Source organism: Falco punctatus (genome assembly GCF_963210335.1).
Source record: "Falco punctatus genome assembly, chromosome: 6".
NCBI classification, from domain to species: domain Eukaryota; kingdom Metazoa; phylum Chordata; class Aves; order Falconiformes; family Falconidae; genus Falco; species Falco punctatus.
In genome coordinates this window covers 34,923,115-34,940,109 of record NC_137585.1, presented here as the reverse complement: position 1 = coordinate 34,940,109, position 16,995 = coordinate 34,923,115, and the positions used below count along the sequence as shown (strand labels likewise).

The following is a 16,995-nucleotide window of genomic DNA, read 5'->3' as shown; positions in this document are numbered from 1 at the left end:
GTTACTAGCTCTTATTAATTAATTATTAGTAGCATGGCACAGATCAGACCAAGTATGTCCCACAATGTCTGACCCGGAGAAGGAGGGGAAAGCAGATTTGCGGTTCCATCCAGCCCAGGTCTGCCCTCCACCAGCATTTCTGGGGCACTGCAGTGCAGGGAGGGAGGACAAGCCGTCCAGGGGGACCGTCTCCGGAGGTTCAGCTTCATCACTGATGTGGCAAGAGGCGACAGTGACCCATGCAGCCCTCCTGCTGCCAGCCATGTCCACCCCTGCAGTGGGATTCGTGCCTTGCAGACTTCCAGGTGTGCTGAGGCTGAGCGTGGCTTGATAGTCCTTTCCTGACAAGACCTGAAGGCCACCAGCTTCCTTTCACTGGGAAGATCCTGGATGCCTCCTCAAATGCTGGAGCAGGATGTGGAGGAGGAGGTGCTGGCCCCTTCCCCTCTACAGCAGCCCCGATGCCCCTGTTGGCATCATCCCTTGGCCTGGCAGGAGGGACAACATGGCCTGTCCTCCCCGCCTGCCGCTCCGGCAGGAGGGAGCGAGGTGTCCCTGCCGGCTCGCTATCAGCCACCGCCACCGTAACCAGGGAAAAGGGGAAGGCTGTGCCTCAGGACACGGTGATAACCCAGGGGATGCAGCAGAGCACAAGCCCGCAGACTGGCACAGTCTGCCTCAGCACCACACGCCATGGAGGGACCGCACCGCAGCTGCCTCCTCCTCCTCCTCCTCCTCCTCCTCTGCCTGCTCCTGCTGCCGGGCGCCCTGGGCCCGCCGCCATCTCTGGAAGAATCCCAGGAGCCATTGCTGCCAACGTCCAGCACCACTGATCCTGCTGCCCACCTGCTGCGCAGCCGCCCCTCGGCCCCGGTGCGGCCCTACAGCCTCTCGCTCTCCCCCGAGGACTACCGCTACTCCCCCAAGCCCCGGCACCTGCGGCCCGGGCGGCTGCGCCGGCTCCTGGGCTCGGCCTTCGACCCCTTCTGGATGGCCACTGAGGAGCCCTCGGGCCACAACGGCAGCATCCTCAAGGAGAACCTGGAGTCCCTGAGCCGGGACCTGGCGGAGGGTGCTGGGCGCTACCGCCGCAAGCTGTGGCGCGAGGTGGAGGGGCTGGAGCTGCCCACCTTGCTGCCCCCCAGCCCGGGGCTGCCCCCCGAGCTGCCGGGGGCCCTGGCCCACCGCCTGCGGCAGTGGCTGGTGGAGCAGGCCGCCTGTCGCCTCACCTCTGCCTGGGTTGACCTGGGACCCGTCTTCTGGCCCCGCTGGGTGCGCCACACCGCCTGCAACACCGGCCCCCCCAGCTGCTCCTGGCCCCCCGGCATGACCTGCCGCCCCGCGCAGGTCACCCACATCAAGCTGCTGGCCTGGCATTGCTGGGGACCACGGTCCCCCGGCCCCTTGCACTGCGCCTGGCGGCAGATCCCCTACCCCGTGGTGGCCGCCTGCAAGTGCTCCTGCCGCTGAGGGGGCTGCGGAGGGACCCCCTGGTACCTGGTCTTGCAAACAAATGGCCTGAAAAGGTGAGCGGCTGCCTGGACCTACTCTCAGGGCCAGGGAGCTGGGCGGATAATCCCCCAAACGGAGAAATAAACCTCCAGAAGGGAAGTGGGGATCAGCTGCAGTCATTACTGTTTCTTGCCAAAACCCCTGGGCAGCACAGGGAGGCATTAGTGGCGGTGAAGGCCCTTGTGCAGCATTTATCTCCTGCAAAGTATATGGGATGGGAAAATTGTGGCACCCGGCGGGAGGTTCAGACCCCATTTGCATCAGCCCTGGTGGTCTCTGCCCAAGCTGAGGCATCGCTGCCTGCCTGGGCAGGACTGCGGGCAGTGAGTGAGGGCAGAGGGATGCCACAGAAAAATGGTAGGGGGAGGTGGGTTGCAGCTCAGGGTGGAGACTGTGGAGATGGGGCTGGAGGGTGTCAGCAGGAAGGAGGGCAGGTTTGGGACTGCAACGAGGTGGCCTGGTGAGGGTGGAAGAAGGGAGGGGTGGGCAGGGACCAAGGGCTGGAAGCATCTGTCAGGGTGGGTGTGTAGATAAGCGGGATGGGACAGCACAGTCCCCTGCTTCAATGTACAATGTGTGAGATACAGGCATCCCACACCTAGCCCGCATGGTGTGCAGGGTGATGGCTTGAGACCCGGGAGGAAGCCTGGCAGAGCAGCATACGGGTGGGTCAGTGAGTGAGGGGTGGGAACTGCATCCTCAAAAAGAGGTGTCTGCCTCTACATTCCACCCAGCAAAAAGTCCTATGCTTTCTTGGCTAAAAGCTGCAAAGAGCTGCAGATTGGACCTAGGACAGGTCTTGAAGAAATAAAGAGCTGGAGGCTTTCCATGGGAATGCAATATTAACATGGTGCCTGCAGTCGATGGGCACTGCGTTGTTCATTTCCAGCATGCCATCATCTGACCCTCTTGCTTTCCCCAGGCTCCAGAGCTCCCTGTGCCGTGCAAACTGCAGTCTGCTGCAGAGCCTGGCCTTGAAGCAGGCGGAGAGGCAGCCAGAGCGTGGGGGGTTGGGTGCTGAGGGGCCTGAGAGAGACTGAGGTCAGGATGCCTGGTGAGGAGGAGGAGGAGAAGCAGGGAGCCCACATGTACATGAAAAACAAGTGTGTGCATTGCAGGGGAGGGAGGCTGCTGCTGCTTTGGTCGCAGCTGAGCAGTGAAACATCTGTATGTCTGCTCTCCCACTGAGGAGGACTTGAAAGCTGGAGCAGGGTTAAACTGCTTGCGTTGGGTTCCCTGAGTTCAGCAGAGACATCAGCAGGGCTGCCTGCAGAAGCCCAGGGGAGAGGGGGAGGCCTGGGCTGGGGACCAGCAGGAGGAAGGGAGGGAGGGAGCATGGTACAGGTGTGTGGTGGAGATGTGCAAGTACCGGGGGCCAAGTAGGGGTGCACATGCATCAGGCTCAAAACAGCAGTGATGCAGTTTAGGGACTCAAACCCCCCGAACCAAAGCCCATCTGGCTGAAGTGTCATCTCCTCCAGGTTGCAACAAGGGCCTGAGCTCAACCCCCTGCTGTTTCCCCACTACATTCCCCGTTCCCAAAATGGTGCCCGTTGATAAGGGGGAATGGTTTGCAGCACCATGAGGGCCTGGTGCCACACAAAGGGAACTCCGTATCACACTTTATCAGCAGGCTGAGCTCAGGGCCCTGTGCAGATGGAAAATTAAATAAAATCAGCACACAGTTACACTGCTAGCTGCCCTAACAAGATCCAGTGGCAACTCTATGGAAAATGCATTTCTTCCCGGCCCTCCATTTCTTGTAAAGCCTTACAGCCCTGGATTAAATTCTGTATTCTTCTGCGGCAGTTCAGGTCAGACGTGTTATTGCCCTGTAGCTTGCTGTCTGACTGCCTAATAGCAGTTAGCATTTCTGGAGCAAGTCTTTGCTGATGTGACCCAGCACTCCAGCACCCAAGCACAGCACACCCTCATTTCAGCTGGAGTCTGGCAGCGGCTGCAGGCAGACGGTACTCAGCTCAGCATGTGGGCAGACAGCAGGACACATGTGATTTCTCATCTGGAGCAAAACCAATGCAAATAAAGCAATCCTGAGAAATGCCCAGGACCCACTTGTTCCTGCCCAAGCAGCAAATAGCTACCCCAGCACAGTGTGGAGGAACAAATCCAGAGATCCCAGCCTGCTGTATATTCTCTCTGCTGCGGGAAAATTGCACCTGACAGAGTAAAATTTTCTGTCACTTGTTCCACCCCCAGCCTCAGTCCCAGGTCCTCTTGCCATGCTGCAGGTCTCTGCTGCTTTGGCTTATCTGCTGCCCAATGGCCTCTCTGGGGCAAGATGCAGCTCCCAGGGCAGATTTGGGAGCACCACAGTGATGGGCAAAGCCTTACAGCTGGCCCTCAGGACCAAGCAAGCCTGACACCTAACACTTGAGAGTGAGAAGGGGAGAAAGGAGGACCAGAGCTTCGGCTGGCTTATGTCCTCTTTCCCAAACCAGCCACTGGTGGCATGGGTTGCCTTGGGAAACTCCCCTGCCTTGGTGGGGAATTACAGGTGGCAGATCTGCTGGGGTGACACTGCTGGACCAACACTGCTGGATCCGCAGGAGAGTGTGGAGGAAGCAGGTGATCTCAGGCATACCAGCAATGCTACATTTCCATCGGCACAAGAGAGCAGGAGCTGCAGAGCTTCAGCACCCAGACTGAGGCTTCAGGGAAGACACAGCAGAGTGTCTCGTCACAGGGAGAGAGGGTGGGGATGGGCTGCAGCTCCTGGATGAGAAAACATGAGCCAAATATGTGCTGCACTGCAGGACTGCTTTAATAACACATGAGCTGGTTGCCAGTGCTGCTGCCAGCACGATGCAACAACCACAGCTTCCTGTAGGTTGTGATGTCTTGAGGATTGGTCCTGCTCTTGGCAGCATGCTGCTCAAGCCCATTCTCCGAGTACATGTATTTGGTTGTGAGCAGGGACAGTGCCAGAGGAGGTATTTGCTGGCCCCTTAAGGCAGCGCTCCGTGTTTCCGTCCCACCTCAGTGAAGGCTTCCACGCAGCGGTCAATGTCCTCATTGCTGTGCACGGCTGAGATCTGGACCCGGATGCGGGCCTTTCCTTTGGGGACCACAGGGTAGCTGAATCCAATGACATAAATGCCTGGGGAGGAAACACAGGGAGTTGGAACTGGCTGGGAGGGAGTGAGGGAGGCTGAGGTGGTACTGGGTGATAGAAAGGCTTTTGGATCCTTCCTCCCCTCTCAGTAACCATTTCCAGGCTTCAGGGTTTTCTAGTGGCATCTCCTCCCAGGCATGGAACTGAAGGTTAGGGCCAGTGATGGGGATGGAGTCCAGCATGTCAGGACAGGAGGGCTAATTTAACACATACCCCTCCAACAGAGAAAGAAGGTAAAGTCAGCAATATCTGGGAGAGACCTAGAGGACATTTGCATCTGGAGGGTAGAGAAATAACAGATTTCATGCAGGAACATCCTCTGGAGGAGGGATGGTGGTAGTACCACCACCAGCTGTCCCTTCCCTCAAGCCATGTGTCTGCATCCAGAGCTCCCTCCCCAGTTCACCTCTCTTCAGCATGTCCTCAGCCATCACTGCAGCCAGCCGAGCATCCCCAAGCATGACAGGACAGATGGGGTGGTCTTTCCCTGAGATGGTGAAGCCGGCTGCTGTCATCTTGCTTCTGAACCTGGTGAAGAGAACAAGAGGATGAGTAAAAACCTCATCACCCCTGTCCTTGAGGACTGCTGACTCGCTTTCCCCTGGGAGCTGGGGACACCGAGGGCTGGGTGTGGTTTTGCTCCACCACGCATCTCCTGTGCAGGGAAGGGATCTCTTTTTTTGGAGTGACCTCCTGCCATATCCTGCTCAGCTCCATGTGACTGCAGCTGCTTGAGTGGCAGGTGTGCCCCAGCATGCAGCGCATCCAGAGGTGACACACCTGCCTGCACATGTGTCTGACAGAGGCACATCCTGCGGTTTCCCCTGAGCACCCCCTGGCCATGACTTGCAAACTACCTTCATGGTTATCACTGGGGGGTGAATAAACACACAAAGACAACTCACTCCTAACGAACCTCTTCCCCTGCTCCCACCCCAATATGGCCCACTCACCGCTGGGTCTTGGCAGTCATGGACTGTGCAATGGCATTGCTTTCCATCAGCAGGTCCAGGGCCTTGGATGCACAGGCCACCACAGGAGGGGGTAGGCTGTTGGAGAAGAGGTACGGGCGGGAACGCTGGCGGAGCAAATCGATGAGGGGTTTGGGGCCAGTTGTGTACCCACCTGCAGATGGAGGAAAGATAAATGGACAAGGCACCCCAGGGTGACCTGTTCAGAGGGGGGGGGGGGGCTTGATAAAGCCAACCTGTCAACTACAGCGGGAATTTCAGTACAAACCAGGCCTAAAGAAAATCACAGCTGATACCTTTTACCAAGAGCTTCCACCTTGACCCCAAAAGCAAATGCAAGGGGAAGATGACAGTGGAAGGAGCACATGACAAGACCTCTCTTGACCCTGCAGCAAATTGAGCTTCATGCTCCCAGTAAAAAAAGGACAACATGCATTTGTTGCTCTATCATTAGGCAGAGGAAGGAAACATCAAAGTGATGCTGTGGAGTTCTTTAGGGCATGGAGGGCCTTCGACAGGAAAACGCCTTCACCTGCAGCTCCTCCAAGAGCTTTTCCCAGGGTGGAGTTGACAATGGTGACTTTGTCCATCACTCCCAGGAGTTCATCAGTACCCCTGCAGAAAAAGGAATGTCACATTATCAGTGGTGCCAGCATGCACCAGGGAAGCTGCTCTACCCCTGATGTCTCAAGGGAAACAAAGCGCTGCCAGCCAAGTCTCTGGCGTCCTCCCTTCTGATAAAGGAAAAACACCCCCTGTGGCAGTCCAACCCAAGTGTTGACCTTCCCTTCTGCAGAAAGGGTAAGCTAGCATCTATGGAGGTAAAAGCGTGGGGTTTAAAACCCTTACAGATGACAGAGTGCTCAAACCTCCTGCACCGAAGTTTAATAGTTCAAACAGAGCACTAGCTGTCAACATAGGTCTTGCACGTACCTCTGACATGCCACACCGTTAGCATACACCAGGAAAAACCAGTTGCCTGGCTAGGGTAGCTGATGTCCTCTGAGGTGGGCTGTGCACATCGCTGGTGTGCTGCACTAAACGCACACAGGCCTAAAGCATCCATGTAAAAGTCTATGCTGGTGGAACCAACCGGACATGGCAAATGTGCTTTGCAAACGTGCTCTGCAGCTTCATGTCCTCCAGCCCAAAAAGGCAGGATGGGGCATGGCCACCCAGCTGTTGCCTCTCTTGAAACACAGTGTTGTAGACAACAGCATCAGGTTCAGACTGAAACTAGCATAATACATGAAGCACTCAGTAATCATTCCCTCTCCCTCAAACTCCTGTGCACTTACACACCTCAGTGCAGTCAAACAGTTGTTTTAGCAGCTGGTGGGACCACTGAGCCTACTGGGACACACAAATGAGGCCTACTTCAACTCACAGGATGGCTACCATGCCCCAAGAAAGGAAGATTACAAGACAACCAGACCATCCCATGATTTCTTCCTTATGAAGACTTAAATTTGAGAAGGCTTAGTGCAACTACAGGGTCTGGAATATATTAAAGCTCAGCACAACTACCTCTTGCGTTAGTGATGAAGTGCCACCAGGAGTGGCAACCCTTCTCTTAAAATTGCCTCTTGCACCATCATTATGATCCAGGATGAAGCATTTGCCATGGCCTTGGTGAGAAAATGAGACAAGTTTTCTTGCTTATTTCTCACTTTTCACCCATTTCACAGCTTGATGTGGATTCACCAGCTTCCCACATGAAATCTGTCTACACAGGAGAGAGCTGGAAGGGAGCTCTTCATAGAGCAACTTTTGGCTTTTTCAGAGATAGCTTTCTCCTCATCTCCTGCACTATCCCTCCATCTGAGGGGGGACCCATTGCTCATTCCCACAGGTGTTGCCTCACACGGGTCTCTACCTTACAGTAAAGAGCAGGAAGAACCACGCAAGGACCACGCTTGGCACTCACGTGCCTGAAAAACCAAGCATGTGAAGCATCTTTTCTTGGCAAACACATGCAGCAAGTGCACTGATTGGCATCTGGAGGATCTCCAGGAGATGAAGAGAAAAGCTGCCCTGAGGGAATTAATAAATCTGTGCAAGCCAGCTCCACAAAACGCCCTAGACCAAAGCATCTGAAAGTGATATCTGAGAGGAGAAGGACTGGGAAATCAGGAAGTCCAACTGCTTGCCAGGAGAGACAGACGAGATGGTTGCACCACCCCTTACACACTGAGAAGCAGCTGTCACGTTGAAACAGGTCATTGCTCAAGTATCTCCCTTCAATGACCTCAGATGCTCCAAAGGTGGGACGCAAAGCCTTCAAGAAATGGTGGCTCCAGGAGTCTCCACACAAAAATGTGTTGGTCATCAGCACCTTTGGCCTTGCTTCAGAGGTAGTTCAGGGTCAAAGGGAGAAAGAGGGTTGAAACGGCTGCTTACCGGCCATTGGGTCCCAGGAAGCCTGTGCCATGGCAATCATCAATGAAGACCAGGGCATCATACTTCTGGGCCAGCTGGCACATCTCCCTCAGGGGTGCAATGTCACCGTCCATGGAGAAGGCACCATCGGTGGCCACCAGCCGCAGACGGTATTTCTACGGGAGGGAGAGCAGCATCCTCAGGGGTGAAGACGACACCTTGAGGAGAGGGGCTGGCGAAGGAGACCAGGACACAGTCCAGCTCCTGTAGGGAAGGGATAGATCTAACCAAGATGGGGAGGGTTGCACTGCAACCAGCTGCTTCCCCCACCTTGCCTACCTGTGCCTATTGGCAAAACCAATGCCTATTGCATGGGAAAGGGCAGAGCTCACCCTTTGGGGCTGGTTACTGCGCAGGCAGCACAGCTAAATGAGCACCCCCTCATTGGGTGGGAGCAGACCTCCGTACCTGTGCGTCCTGCAGCTTGGCCTCCAGGTCCTGCATGTCCACATGCTTGTAGCGGTACTTGTTAGCCTTGCACAAGCGGATCCCATCAACAATGGAGGCATGGTTCAGCTCATCTGACAGCACTGCATCCTCTGCGGTCAGGAGGGTCTGGCCATGCCAAACAGAAAGGATCATCCTTTGCTCCAGGGTGCCACCTCACTGAGATCTTCCAGCCTCCCTCAGTGCAGAAGGCAAGGCTGCGTTTGATTGCAGCTGCCACGTCTCTCCTGGCACGCACAGCTAAACTTTCTGCTTTCCTTCCCAGCCACTATATCCCCTGATTCCCTTAGGCCAGGCTCCTGTCTGTGGCTTCTGAGCTCAAAACCTCCCTTCCTTTTCCCTACAAAGCCTGGGGGATCACCCCTTCCCCCCCGCCTATGCTACAAGGAGGGGAACAGACCTCCCAGGAAATGTGAGCTCTCCCTGAAATGTGGAGCTGGCTGGGGAAGGGGGAGGTGAGGGCTGATTAAACAGCTCCGATGGCTTCTCCAGTCCAAGAGCACCAAGTCAGGGTTCTCCACCACTGGTCACTGCCATCTTTTCTGCAGCACAGACCTCACATCACAGAGCCTCTGGAAAGCACTGGCAGGCACATTGCTGCCACCTCCCACCTCCATGCACAACACAAGGAAAGCCCTACTAACCTCAAAGATACCAGCATTGGCATCAAAACAGCTGGCATAGAGAATGGCATCTTCCCGATGGTGGAAACGTGTGATCTTCTCCTCCAGGTCCTTGTGTATGCTCTAAAGAGAAGAGAGGAGCAAGCATCACCAAGGGGCACGACAAGTTCTCACTTGCCTTTTGCAGACGCTGACTGCAAAGGGAGGGAACAGCCAGGTTTTATCCAGAAAAGGTGTGTGTGCGTGGGAGAAGTTAGTTGTGGTCGGCAAGTGTTTGCAAACGCAGCCCTAAAATGTGGTTATGGGTTTGGATGCCAGAAACATAGGAGGAAGACTCCAAGCTCCCCACCCATGAGGAAGCAGCTCTGAGTTTTCTCTGCCCTTAACCAGCTGGTGCTCTGAAAGGGCTCCAGGATGGTTTGTCTGAGCCACTTGAACTCAGACGTGCCGTAATTTTGGCCCTTAAGGGAGAGAAAAAGACATTAATTTTCTGAATTCAGGGAGGTGTTATTTTCTTTGCTCTCTGAGGGGCTGTAAGGGTTTAAGCTGGCATATTTCCAGATTTTTGGCAGGCTTTTTTTCCAGGCAGCCATGTGTACCTTAGCGTGGTGCACGCATGCAAGTTCTGAGTGGGGGGTCTGAGCGGAGCCCCTGAGGAAGGCGACCCTGGACCAGGGGATGCTGCCCCGGCGCCCGGTACCTGGGTACCGCAGATGAAGCGGACAGAGCTCAGCCCAGCGCCGAACTTCTCGAGGGCCTCCACGGCAGCACGGATCACCTCGGGGTGGCTGGAGAGCCCCAGGTAGTTATTGGCGCAGAAGTTGAGGATCCCTGCGGGAAGAGAGGGAGAAGCACAGGTGTCGCACCGGGGGAAAAGGTCCAGGGGCCTCCCCGCCGCCCCATACGCACCGCCTCCGCCGCCCGCCAACTGGACGTGGGGACCTTGCCGGGAGGCGATGACTCGCTCGCTCTTCCAAGTGCCGGCGGCTCGGATGTCCTCCAGCTCGCTCTCCAGCCGCCGGCGGAGCTGGGCCGCCGCCGCCCCCGAAGCGGCCCGGTGGCTCCCGGCCCCGCCGTACCGCAGCACCCGCCGCGCCACGCCGCGCCACATCCCGCTGCCCGCACCGCTCCGCCGGCGGGAGGCGGTGCCCCCGCGGCCAATAGCCATTGGCCTGCCGGGATCCGCCCCCCGGGAGGCGGGGCCGGGTTGGGGAGGCGCGGGGCGCCGCCGTGGCTCCGCCCCCTCCCAGCCGGCCCCGGCGGCGCGGAGGCGCGGGGAGCTGCGCTAGGAGGTGCTGGTGGGGAGTCTCTGAGCCAGGGGGCTTAGGCACCCCAGAAACAGGTGATTTGGGATCCCTGGAGTCTGAGGGACTTGGGGGAACCCCCATCATGGGATTTAGGAATTGTAGAGGGGTCGTGTACTAGGGCCCGAGGGATTTTGAAGACACAATGGTGAAGACACATGAAGACATGGACCTTGAGGATCAACAAGCCCAGGAGCATTAGGTGCCCCCACCTAAAGGATTTGGGGTCCTCAGCACAGGTGACTTGGATTCTCGCATCTAGGTGGTTTATGGGTGCCTACCACAGTGGGTAATGGACCAAGGCTCTGTAGGATTTGAGTGCATCCAGCTGAGGTGGCCAAGGATCCTTTGGTCTGAGAGGTTTAGGATTTACCAGCTGAAGAGGATTCGATACCCAAGCCCAAGGAATTTGAGCGTGTTTGGCCAATGGGGTTTGTGATCCACAGGCCCACCGAGTCTAGACACAAAGAGTCCAGCTGGATCAGCTGTCTCCATCCTCCACTACAGCTGACCAGGGAATCCTGTGGCCACAGTGGTTTAGGCCCCTCATGTCCAGGAGGATTAGGCACGAGGCTTTTAAAAGGGGCTTAGTGTCTTTGGCCTGGGTGGTCTGGGAGCCTTTGGTCCAAGGGTCTTAGGAAGAAAAGCCCAAAAGCATTAGGTGCCTCAGGCCAAGGATTTCAGTATGCTGAACTACATAATTTCGGATCCTTGATGGCTAAAAGGCTCACATCTACCCGAGTGATTTAGGATCATCGGGCCAATGCATCTGGGAGCTCCCATCAGGGAAACTGAAGACCCTGGACCCGTGAGATTCAGGCACAGCAAGTCCAAGGGGACTGGGCACCCACAGGCCCTGGGATTTCAGAGCTCCTGGAACAGGTGGTTAAGGATCCTGACATTCAAATAAGAGTTTAGATGTCTCTAGCAAAGGAGGATCAGGCACCTCCTGCCTGAGGCTCAAACCCTATGGAGCAGTAGGGCCGACCTTCAGGCAGGCTCCCGGCCAGCCCCAGCTGTCAAGGCAGCCCAGCCCTGCCTGGGGAGGGGCTCTGGCAGGGGCCAGGCAGGCCCTGGAGTCATGCCAGTCCCCTCTGGGCACAAAGCCAGAGCCTTGGGGTGATAGCGGAGCCATGCCCAGCAGTCTTGCCTTACCCTGCCCCGGCTGCCTACCCCTGCCTGCCTGCGGAGCTGCCCGTTGCTGTGCTTGAGCCTGTTCCTCCCCAGGGAGCAAAGCCACTCATAACTCTGTTTGTCCTTTCTCCCCAGGGATCAATCCCTTCCTGCTTGGTGGGTACCTCCAACTGCTTGAAAGCAAACATGGACAGACCCTGGCTGTGCTCCACCTCCTCCATCCCACCCCTGCCCCAAGAGTCCTTGCCACCACCCCACTGTGCTGAGGCGGCTCCCCAGGCAGGCAGCCCCATTGCCCGGCTGGCCGGCCAGTTATCTCCAGCACCAGCCAGACCTCACACCCAGCAGCCCGGCACACTTCGCATCAGCCCTGCAGTAAGGACCCAGGGCAGTGGGGGAGGGAGCAGAGAGCCCCTTTTCCTCCTTGGGAGAAGGTTGTGGCTCTTACAGCCATATGTTCCTGCTTCCCCTCCAACAGAGTTTTTGCCCGGCCCCAGCAAACATGCAGCCTCACAGGAGCTGGGGCAGGACTGGGAATTGAAATCCTGTAGAGCCTCGACAGACACACAGAGTCACCATCATTCCCAACGCACAACAATCAGCCTGGCATTAAAAAAAAAAAGTAGACACACACAAGAAATTTTTGAGACGTCAAAATAAAAACCCAGACCAGCAACTCTTTAAAATGGGAACTCTCCATACCAAAGATGTTCCTTCTTTCTTTCATTAACTGCTTTGGTTTTAGCCATTTCTAGACAGGAATAGATCAATTCTTTATAAAATGCAATAGAAAGGGGTAAAGATAAAGGCAAAAGCTATTTACAGAAACCAACGGGAGAGTACCAAAACACTTCTAGACTTCTCACTTCTTCTTGGGCGATTTCCGGATGGTGGACTTGGCTTTGGGTTTCGACCGCTTTGCCTTCTTGGGTTTGGATGCCTTCAGCGACTTGACCTTAAAAGTCTTTGTTGTCTTGGCTTTCTTCGGGCTGGCGCTTGACTTCTTCCTGGCTTTCCTGGCAGGAGATTTGGGCTTCTTCGCCGACGACTTGGCTTTCTTGGGCCTAGCTGCTTTCCGGGGCGAGGTGGATTTCCTGGCCGCCTTCTTCCTCTTCCTGGCCGGAGTCTTCTTTGCCTTTTCGGCCTTGGCCAGGCGGAAGGAGCCTGAGGCACCGATCCCTTTGGTCTGCTTGAGGACACCAGCAGCGAGCAGGCGCCGAATGGAGAGCTTGATCTGGGCGTCGGCATGCTGGCCCACCTTGTAGTGGCTCTTCACGTACTTCTGGATGGACTGGCGGGAGGAGCCGCCGCGGCTCTTTTCGGCCCGGATGGCGGCCGCGATCATGTCCGAGTAGGTGGGGTGGGCTGCCGGCCGCCGCGCTGCCCTGGCCCGCTTGGGCTTGGCGGCCGGGGCCGGGGCTGGGCTGTCGGTCATGGTCAGCGCTTCGCCCCGCGACGCCCTGCTGTTCCCTCGCGGCGGGGAGCCTGGCCCGCCCGGCTCGGGACCCCCGCCCCTGGGCGGGGAGAGGCTGGGAAGGAGCGGTGGGTGACAGCCGCAGCGGTGCCGGAGCCGGTGCCGGTGCCGCTCCCGCCGTGGCTTCTGCGGCCGCGGTCGCCGCCGCCAGCCTTTTAAAGGCGCGGTGCGGACCGCCGGGAGGACTGCCCCGCGCGCGCCACCCGCCAGCCCGCCGCCGGTGTCCCCGGCTGTCCCCTGCCACGCCCCGACCCGCCGGGCTGCGACAGGGAGAGGCGCTTGGAGGGGACGCTGGGGGATAGGGAGGGACACCGGGCGGGGGTCACTGGGGACAAGGCAGAGCACTTGGAGGGGACGCTGGGCGACAAGGAGGAGCATTTGGGGAGATACTGGGTAGGGACGAGGAAGGACGCTGGAGGAGACAAGAGCAGGACAAGGAGGAGCCCTCTGGGGGGGGCACTGGGTGTGGACAAGGAGAGATATGGGGGAGGGCATGGGGGAGACACAGAGGGGCACTTGGGGGACACTGGGTGGGAACAAGGATGGACACTGGGAGGGGACTTGGGGGAACCCTGGGGAGACAGGGACACAGCAGGGACGCTTGGAGCAACATCAAGACACGTGGAGGGATGCTGGGGGTAAGAAAGGGATGTTTGAGAGGGGGACACAAGGGGTGGCACAGGGAGAAACATCAGGGGACAAGGAGGGGCACAGGGGAGGACATTGGGGGGACAAGGAGGGACACTAGAGGAGACATTGAGGGGGACACCAAGGAGAAAAGGGAGAGCATTGGGCTCAAAATAGGCTCAGCAGTAGTACCCCACAGCCCAGTCCTCTGCCCCCCTCCTCTGCCCTCTTTGCTCCACACTAAGGTGCTTTGGGGACATCAGCTCAGCCCCCACATATGTGTGTGGCAGAGGTCACAAATAAGAGACTGTCCCCTTTTTTGGGACACATACACACACACACACCTCTTTGTGAGGGGACAGAGCAGGAACACGTAGCAGCAACTATCAGCCATCCTTTCCCAGTTGGGTGAGTGGTTGGCTGTTTCTGGGAGATTAAATGTAGCTGCTGTCACCATCTTGCCTGTAGGATTTAGATGATGTTTCCCCCCTTGTTTCTTAAAAATACGTGGGCGCAGCTGCCTTGTGCCCACTGACACACTGTGCGGTGCTCGGCGGTGAACCCTGGCACCTCCAAACCCCCAAGTGCTTCAGCAGGGAATTAAAATACACAGCAAGCACCTGCCCGTAACCTCAACGTCCCCTGGATGCCCAGGGCCGTGAAAAACACTGGCCAAGGATGCACAGGAGTATAAATAAAAATAGATAGATAAATACAAATAAATAGAAATAAAAATAATTGAGATATTTAATGCCCCCTCCCTGACATGCCCACATACTACATGAGGGTGCGGAGTGGCCCCCTGCCCCAGGAGGAGGCACTCGGCCCCCTAATGCTTTCCCACTGGTGGAAGGGCTGCTGGGGACATCCCCTCGTGCCTCCCTCCCTGACGCCACTCTTTCATGTACCCCATTTCATTCTGGGAGCAGTAAAAGTTCACAGCACCTGCAAACTAACTTGATTTTATTAAGAACAAAGAGCTCCTAATTGCGGAGAGGAATAGCCACCCTCCCACCTCCTCTGGGTTGTTTTTTATTTTTGCTTAAGACCTAATGAACACATCACTTTCCGCCCCACACAGAGCACACGGGCAGCAAGCTCTGGTGGCTGCTGTACAACGCTTTGACGGGCTGAAGGACCTCTCATTTTTCCTAACAGGGAATAAACAGCCATTGCTGGCTGCCTGCACGTAGGCAACCCAGGTGCACGCAGATAAGGCACCATCTGCTTTTATTTGCATCCAAGTTTTTAACGGTCAGAAGCATCTCACCCATACACTGGGCTCTGAGGGTAGATGGAGGAGCGTGTGGGTAAGCATCAGCCCTAAGCCCCCAGGGCTGGCACGGTGCCATGGGCTGGCCACAGACCCTCCAGCCTTAACACCCAGGCAGCCATTATCAGGGCAGTGCAGTGATGGGGAGGCAGGGAGGGAGGAGGGCAGATGCTTTACCTAACTTTAACCGGCTGAAAATTAGGTGTCTAATCTCAGCCAGTCACCTGGGCAGGTCCTGCTGCCGACCAGGGCTGCTTAGTCTCCTCCACCAGGTGCTGCTGCTGGTGGGCAAACACCCTCTTCCCTATATGTGGGGGTTCCAACTCTTTCATCCAGACTAGCTCCCTAATTTTCAGCCAGTCAAAATAAGGGGAAGATCCCCCAGGCAACTCGGTGGAGGGAAGGCATATGGGTGGTCACAGCTCATCAGGCTGCTGCTGGCCTTGCACCTGGGAGGATCCCAGTCAAGGCAACCCTGAAGCACCCCACTTGATGGTGGAAAGCACCCCTTGAACCCTATGCTGTGATACCGATGTATCCTTAGCATGTGCCAACCAGCACTGAGAGAGGTTTTCTAGCCCCCAGCAGGATGCCGGAGCTGGAGGTGGGATGCAGATGCTGCAGGGCAACGGAAGCCCTGTGCCCTCTGGGAAGTGCAGTCCAGCACTGCCAGCATGCCATGCAGGCAGCATGGTGGGGGCCTCATCCAGAAGGAAAAACTATTCCTGTGGGCCACCCATGCCACTGTGCCCCAGCATGGGCTCGTGCCTGCATTTTTGGCCACAAGAACCTGCCATCATGCCCAGGGCAGCGTGGGTTACCCTCTGCACCTCCTTTTCTCTTCAGGGAGGGCTACCCAGCTGCTCCAAGCCTCCTGTTTCTGGCATTAGTCAGCAGAGGTTGAGAAATCTTGCTTCTCTGACGAACCCCAGAAGACAGAGCCTGGCAGAGGAATCCTCTCCATAATCCCATTTACCTTCTCCTCCCTCCCTGCACTGCATTCAACCAGACCCCATAGGGATTTACACACTTCTAGCTGCGGATTTCATCTTAAATGGTCAAGCTGTGTCTACTGTGGATGTGCTGTGGATCTGCCAGGTAGGATCTCCTTGCAGGGAAAGGATGGCTGTTTGTTGACATCCCAGCACATCAGAGCACTTCTGGTGACTAATGCCAGTGACATTTTATTTTACCCAGTTTCTATTTTCAAAGAGGTTCAGAATCCTCAGCGGGACTTGGCCTCACTGGCACTCAGACCCAAGTGCTTCAGTACTTTGTTAGTGGCAAACTGGGGAAGTTACCTGAATTTCCAGCCATGCTCATCAGAGGTTCAGCCCTGGGCCCCTGGTGTGTAACGCAGTGTGGTCAGCTCAGCATGAAGCCACTCAGCCCATCCACAGCTAACAGCAGAGCAGGCTTTAATGATGCCAAGAAATGGTGAAAGGGTATTGCCTCTGGCTGCTGGACCAATCACCACTGTTTTAAAAGATTTGCAAGCTGTTTCTCAAGAGCAAGCTCCTTATGTGAGCCAGGATGCTGCCCTTTTGGGCTCTGCCAGCCATTGCGCTTGTCACTTGTGGGCATTTTGGTCATCTCTCCCTGCCACTCTCCCCCAACCCAGCTCCCCTGCACCCAGCAGATAGCGATGCAGAGATGATGGGCAAGCGTATCACCCTGCCACAGGCAAGACAGGGGCTGTCCGATAAACACCGTGCTGGTTTGGAGGGCGGCGGTCTCCCATCACCCTGGGGTGACAGCATGCTCCTACCCAAGCAGTGGCTGATTTGCAGCCACAGAGCCTCAAGGAGGCGAGGCTCAACCGCATGTCGGGCGCCCGCACATTTCGCCTGCACTTACACGACACGTTTATCGGGGCCAGCAGCCCCTGGTCAGGAAAGCAAAAAGAAAAAAACATCACCCCAACAAACCAACCCAAACAAACACAAGATACTGAACCCTTCAGGGAAGGGGCTGGTGAGCAGCATGCCAAGCACTGTGCACTCCAGCACTCTGCAGGTTCACCCCTTGCTCACCCTCTGCTTGCCCCCAGCAGCCCAC

At 56.6% G+C, this 16,995-nt stretch overlaps 3 protein-coding genes across 3 annotated transcripts; 1 reads left to right on the top strand and 2 right to left on the bottom strand.

Moving 5' to 3' along the window:
- Window positions 1-685: 685 nt before the first annotated feature.
- Window positions 686-4,142, top strand: LOC308065215 (noggin-like). The gene has a single exon (XM_080390929.1). It carries the CDS (start codon window positions 694-696, stop codon window positions 1,468-1,470), a length of 777 nt encoding a protein of 258 aa, XP_080247055.1. The 5' UTR covers window positions 686-693; the 3' UTR covers window positions 1,471-4,142.
- Window positions 4,143-4,271: 129 nt separating this feature from the next.
- On the bottom strand, window positions 4,272-12,091 carry GCAT (glycine C-acetyltransferase). Its single transcript, XM_080390915.1, has 9 exons — window positions 10,035-12,091; window positions 9,826-9,956; window positions 9,147-9,248; window positions 8,464-8,610; window positions 8,017-8,171; window positions 6,149-6,231; window positions 5,599-5,770; window positions 5,052-5,173; window positions 4,272-4,630 (listed from the first exon to the last, which is right to left on the bottom strand). Exons 1-9 carry the CDS (start codon window positions 10,291-10,293, stop codon window positions 4,479-4,481), a joined length of 1,323 nt encoding a protein of 440 aa, XP_080247041.1. The 5' UTR covers window positions 10,294-12,091; the 3' UTR covers window positions 4,272-4,478.
- Window positions 12,092-12,240: 149 nt separating this feature from the next.
- H1-0 (H1.0 linker histone) lies at window positions 12,241-13,298 on the bottom strand. Its single transcript, XM_080390923.1, has one exon. It carries the CDS (start codon window positions 12,996-12,998, stop codon window positions 12,426-12,428), a length of 573 nt encoding a protein of 190 aa, XP_080247049.1. The 5' UTR covers window positions 12,999-13,298; the 3' UTR covers window positions 12,241-12,425.
- Window positions 13,299-16,995: the final 3,697 nt, after the last annotated feature.